At 39.1% G+C, this 6,245-nt stretch overlaps 1 protein-coding gene across 2 annotated transcripts in view; it reads left to right on the forward strand.

Moving 5' to 3' along the window:
* Nucleotides 1-4,435, forward strand: part of LOC111866945 (ATP-binding cassette sub-family F member 2) — an 18,353-nt gene extending 13,918 nt beyond the window's left edge. For both annotated transcript variants that reach the window (XM_023856333.1, XM_023856332.1), the window contains exons 8-12: nt 569-664; nt 1,356-1,535; nt 1,740-2,072; nt 2,824-3,027; nt 3,877-4,435. In XM_023856333.1, the coding sequence (XP_023712101.1) occupies nt 569-664; nt 1,356-1,535; nt 1,740-2,072; nt 2,824-3,027; nt 3,877-4,008 (945 nt within the window). In that variant the 3' untranslated portion in view covers nt 4,009-4,435. The remainder of the gene's footprint in view (nt 1-568; nt 665-1,355; nt 1,536-1,739; nt 2,073-2,823; nt 3,028-3,876) is intronic.
* Nucleotides 4,436-6,245: the final 1,810 nt, after the last annotated feature.

Raw genomic sequence — 6,245 nt, forward strand, 5'->3', positions numbered from 1 at the left:
GCTACTGACACCCTGGAAATGCTTCTTGAGGCTTCTGGAGAATATTCTTTAAGCTGGACAGCGGTTTTTGAATGGCATTCACATTTCAAGTCCAGTCGAGTATCATTTGAAGATGACGAACATTCAGGGTAACCAAGCACCAGCAAACAACAGAAAATGTTGAAAAAATTGGAGAACTCATCCACAAGGACTGTCATTGAACAATCCATGAGCTCACAGACACCATTGGGATCAATTACAGAGTTTGACAGGAGATCTTAGCAGAAAATTTGAACATGCACTTGGAACAGTGTCTGACATCCAAAGGGAATTGCAGGTGGTACTCGACAGCATTAAGGAAAATGACTTCATGGTGCTTTTGAAGTGTGGAAAAGACAATGGGATCACTGTTTATGTTCCAAAGGAGACTGTTTTGAAGGAGATGGGAACCAAAATTGAGTAAGTTAAGCCAGCATTTCTTTTCTGACCTAGTCCGGGAACTTTCTGATACAACCTCGTAATATACTACAGACTTTTGTTACTGTTACTTTAATGAGAATTTAGAAATTTAATAGAATTCTTTGTTCAGGGCAATTATGAAGCATTTGTTCGAACTCGCTTGGAACTGCTGGAGAATCAGATGAAGCAGTACAACTGGGAACAGGATCAGATTTCTCATATGAAGGTACAGTTGCAGTTGTAACATGATATAAAGTGATGGTTGAACACTTGAAGTAATGAAGTATGGAAGTATAAGCTAAATAGTCATGCAACACCTGCTAAATCAATACCCATTTCAGATATTGAAATTTGTATTAAATCATTACCCATCTCAGAAGCAGAAAGTGAAATTCTTATGTAGTCACTGAACTTTTTAGAAACATGTATGTATGCCACATATTTGAAAGAATGTTTTGTTTCTAATGCTTCTCATTATTATTTCACCAACTTACCTGACCTCTGTCTGACATCTATTTATGATATGGCAGAACATATTTTAAAAGATACACTTCAGTAATTACATTTTGGATTACACTTAACAGAAATGCGTAGGATATGGAATCATTTAATATTCAATGATTTAATCTTTACCATGTCATATAGAATATATTCCACACTTGGGGGTTTCAGTTGTTTGTAATTTGTGACATGTGACTGCTGCCTTCATCCCTGTCTTTCTCATATATATTCCAGTCTGCCCTTCATTTACATTCTTCATATTTTAGTTCAGCGTGAGTGAAAATGAATGGCATAAATGACTTTTTCACTTTACTGAAGTGGTATATGAAATTGTGACTGAAAAAATGATGGAACTGAATGATGAAATTGGTGTGAGATCTTATGTTAGCATTGAAGTGATGTCATGATTATTTCAGAACTACATTGCACGGTTTGGTCACGGATCAGCAAAGCTTGCCCGACAAGCTCAGAGTAAGGAAAAAACACTTGCCAAAATGGTGGCACAGGGTCTGACTGAGAAAGTGACCAGTGATAAGACGGTTCACTTCTATTTCCCATCATGTGGCAGCATTCCTCCACCCGTCATTATGGTACAGGTATGGCGCACACTAATTATGGTGGTTCAGGATAATCATTAATGCAAAAGACATAGAACTGAATGGAATACTATGAGTATAGTGTTTCATGGGTTGCTATCAGGCTGTCGTATAGAAATTGCAGTGTATTGAACTGTTTAGTTTGGATCCTTCTGCAGAAAACAGGATGGTGTAATTTTCTGAAAATGTGTCTTATGTTTGTAGAATGTTAGTTTCCGGTACTCAGACTCAACTCCTTGGATATACAAGAATCTGGAATTTGGTATTGACCTGGACACAAGGCTGGCCCTGGTAGGTCCCAACGGAGCAGGCAAGAGTACACTGCTGAAGCTGCTGTGTGGAGAATTGATTCCTACAGAGGGCATGATCCGGAAGAACTCCCATCTGCGGTTTGCTCGCTATCACCAGCATCTTCACGAGCTTCTGGACTTGGATCAATCACCCCTTGAATACATGATGCAGTCGTTCCCAGAGGTGAAAGAAAAGGAGGAGATGAGGAAGATCATTGGGCGATATGGACTTACTGGCCGACAACAGGTAACATTAAGTTATAATACATTAGTTTACCTTAGAACCATAATGGTTATCAAAGAAATAACATGGTCTCAATATAAGATTTTAGGTTTTTATGGTGGTGGGTATTCAAATCATGGTTTTCCTGAGGTATGGTGCCATGTAGTTAGGCACAAACATTTGAGAACAATCTGCTATCTCATCATCAGGCTATTACCCTGAAGATGTTGGTACCTATCTGCTAGACTACAGCATCACATCCCAGAAGAACTTGATCCAGTTTTGATCATCATGTTTATGTCTCTTTGGCTACAGATGTGTAGAATAAAAGTGAGAAAATAGGCTTCTCCTAGTTACTTATTTCTTTCTTCTTCTCCTATGGCGCAACAGCCCGATGTCGGGCCTTGGCCTCCCTTATCAAGCCCCTCCATTCCTCTCTGCCATGTGCTGCTCTCTTCCGGTTCCTTACACCCATTCACTTCTTCACATCTTCCACCGCTTAAATCCATCTAGTTCTTGGTTTCCCAGCATGTTCCTACCGCCTGTTGTACTATATAAAATTTTCTTTGGGTTACGCTCCTTATCCATTCTCTGTACATGCCCAGCCCATTGCAATCTTTTAAGCTTTATCGTCACAGATCTCTGGCTCCTCGTATAATTTGTATAACTCTTTATTATATCTTATTCTCCATATCCCATTCAATTATTTCTTTAGCAGTATAAATACATGTAACATTTCCAGTTGATAACGTGTAGTGCTTAACAATGTGCTTAGGTGTGTCCAATCAGACAGCTAAGCGATGGTCAGCGTTGTCGTGTTGTGTTTGCATACCTGGCCTGGCAGGCGCCCCACCTTTTACTACTAGATGAGCCTACCAATCATTTGGACATGGAGACCATTGATGCGCTGGCTGATGCTATCAATGACTTTGAGGGTGGCATGGTACTTGTCAGCCATGACTTCAGGCTTATCAGTCAGGTATTGTTCATTAATATTTTATTTCCTAACAAAGTTCCAAAATTGTGGTACACCCTGTTTGCTTCACATTCATAAAATGTTCATATCTTAAAAAAAGGCCTCAGTATAATTGTTTGCATAGTGTATGCAGTGTTAATGCTTTGAAATTCAGATATAATTTATGATGAATCATTGTCTTAACTACAGTAACGTAACTAGGTAAATAAGATTGCTCGTAGAGGGACAAAATCATCAGTAGCACAAGGGCTGCATAACACTGATGAGAAGTAGTTGCAGTATAATTATGTTTGTGGTGAAATTTGACTGTTGAGGACATAAGTAAGTAGAACATACTATTGGTTTAAGAAATACATCCCCCTCCCTGGCAATACAGCCCCAGTGGACCTAGGCCTACCTCCATGAACTTCTCTGTTCATTTCAGATTTTCTAGATCTTACACATTCGGTAGGACTCCTTGGGCGGGTGATCAGCTCGTCGCAAGGCCTCTACCTGTATACAAACACAGAAAAACGCACATACACAAACTAAACATCCAAGAAATCCATATTATGTTCACATAATTATAAGATGGCCTGTAGAAATCACATATTTAAAGAAGTGAAATAAAGAAAAATAAAGTTATAACTGTATGCATGCTATAAGTTAACTTCCCATCCATAGATAAGGTACTAACCTCACATACCAAGGATATTGGATTTTAAATGGCTGACTCCAGTGCAGATGTGCCTAATATCATTTGTCAGAACTCTACACCAAACAGAATAGTTTTGTGAATGTGATGATAATCAGTTCTGGCCTTGATAGGTAAATTTCTTGTGTAAGCTGGAAATATGTTCATATATTTTCCAGGTTGCTGAGGAGATATGGGTATGTGAGAATGGAACGGTGACCAAGTGGCAGGGCGACATTCAAACATACAAGGAACATCTCAAGGAGAAGATTGTCAAAGACAAAGCATCCAGCAAGAAGCAATTTAAATAATCTTCTAGGTTCACTTAATAAATATGAAATAGGGAGGTAAAATGATCACGGTATTTAAAGCATGGCATGAGAACTATAAAATTATGAGTTGAAAGGATGTGATATTTATGTGTTTACATAGACATTTGGTACCACTGAGTTCCTAACCATGAGTAGACACACAGAAAGTACCATTTTTGGGCTGAGGTGGTAGAAGTGTTAACATCAACTTGAAACCAACAAAGGAACCTGCGTTCTGTACAGTATTGTACCGACGTCATTAAAAGTCTTGCTGCTACAAGCTGCTGCTGCTAAAATATTTGTGTGTGTGAGCTCTAGGCTGTATCCTTAGGTAGGTCACACACCGGCATGTGTCAAGACACGATGTCTGTGACATGACACAAAGAAAGGGGCACAGTTGAAACGAATGAGATTATGAAAACCACCGCACACCGGTCTGAGTCATGATGCTTATGTCAGCTTCATGCTGACGAATCAAATGAAGAAAGACTGCATATTTTGTCTCATGTCTTGGTGCAGCTGGTGTGCGGCCCCCTAAGAATAATTAAAGCTAAAGTTATTTCTTTTTTTTACAGAAGTTCAAAAAATTTTAAAGAATATTAGGAATTGGAGGGGTGCTGGAAGCACAGTATTTTCAGGCATCAGATTTTTAGACAGTGCTCAGCTTGGTTATTTGAAAATGTGTGTGTGTATCAGAGCTTTTGATGATGGAAGTTTGATTTCATTAAACATTCTTGTAGTTATGGTATAGCCAACTTATTCAGTAAATTTTTTTAAGTGTATGTCATAAGATGGATATGTCAAGGTGGTTAGTGCTTCTAGTAAGCAGGAGTATTCTTTGGAAGAATTAGTGAGGTATGGTAACAGATGTTAGAGCACTTACCAATATAAAGAGCACATAAAGCTGTAAGAGGGCAAGGGTCAATTGAGGATGGTTGCACATATGTAAGATAAAATTGCAGTTTGTTAGGAGTTAAGTTGCTCACACATCACTAGCAGACTTACATACCAGAATCCACTGTTTATCGAAGCCACATTTTTGCTTTAAAACTCCAAAATATCACCAAAATGTATTGACCTACCCTGCCAGATTACTTCATTTCACTGCACAGGATGAAAGGCATATGTGTGCACATAGCAGTATGGATACTCTCTTCAGTCCATTTTGTCACAGTACTGTTTCTTTTCTTTATTGGTCCCTTACTCTTTCAACAGCCCTGACATGTGACTACAAACAATTTGTTGTAGGAGAGTTCTTTTCTCTGTGGTTCCTTACTTTCTGAACAGAAATGATGTGTGACTACAAACATTAATTTGTTGTAGGACATTAATTCCGAACAGGGTGCTGAGGAGAATAATTTGGACCAAAGAGAGATGAAGTGACAAGAGGTTGGAGAAAACTGCATAATGAGGAGCTTCATAACTTGTACTCTTCTCCAAGTATAATAAGAATGATCAAGTTAAGGAGGATGAGGTGTGCAGGTCATGTAGCACGAATGGGGAGACGAGGAATGCGTATAGGATATTGGTGGGAAAGCCAGAAGGAAAGAGACCACAGGGAAGACCAAGGCGTAGGCCGGTGGACAATATTAAAATGGATCTTGGAGAGATAGGGTGGGATGGTATGGATTGGATAGATCTGGCTCAGGATAGGGACCAGTGGAGGGCTCTTGTGAACACGGTGATGAACCTTCGGGTTCCATAAAATGCTGGGAAATTCTTGAATAGCTGCAGAATTGGCAGCTCCTCCAGAAGGGCTCAGCTTCATGAGTAAGTAAGTAAGTAAGGACATTAATTCCATATATTCACTTGAAATTGTTTATTGTCAAAGTTCATTTTATTCCTGAATTAATACATATTGTCGCGTGTTGGCTATACAGTCAACTCTCGATTATCTGGGGGCGGATTAACCGGTTTGCGGCTTAACCGGGGCTTTTTTTTTTAAGTTTATATGTTGTTTAATATTCATTCACTTTTGTTTCACATGGTGAGTTGTAACACTATTTTCGCACTAGTGTGAACCGAGCTCTGCATTATTTCGTCCCGTTATGCGAACACAATGTTCTAGGGTGGGGGTGAAAGAATGCAAGAATTTTTGGAAAGTTTCAAGGACAAATACACCGCCCCAGGTTATTTAACGGTACCATCTCAGTGTGAGAGTGCATTGTGAAAGTAAGTATCAGTTTCTTAATATAGATCTTCAAGTGCGTTAGCAAAATGTCGGGGTTTAAAAGGAA

This window comes from Cryptotermes secundus, unplaced genomic scaffold (assembly GCF_002891405.2).
Source record: "Cryptotermes secundus unplaced genomic scaffold, Csec_1.0 scaffold899, whole genome shotgun sequence".
Classification (NCBI taxonomy): Eukaryota; Metazoa; Arthropoda; class Insecta; order Blattodea; family Kalotermitidae; genus Cryptotermes; species Cryptotermes secundus.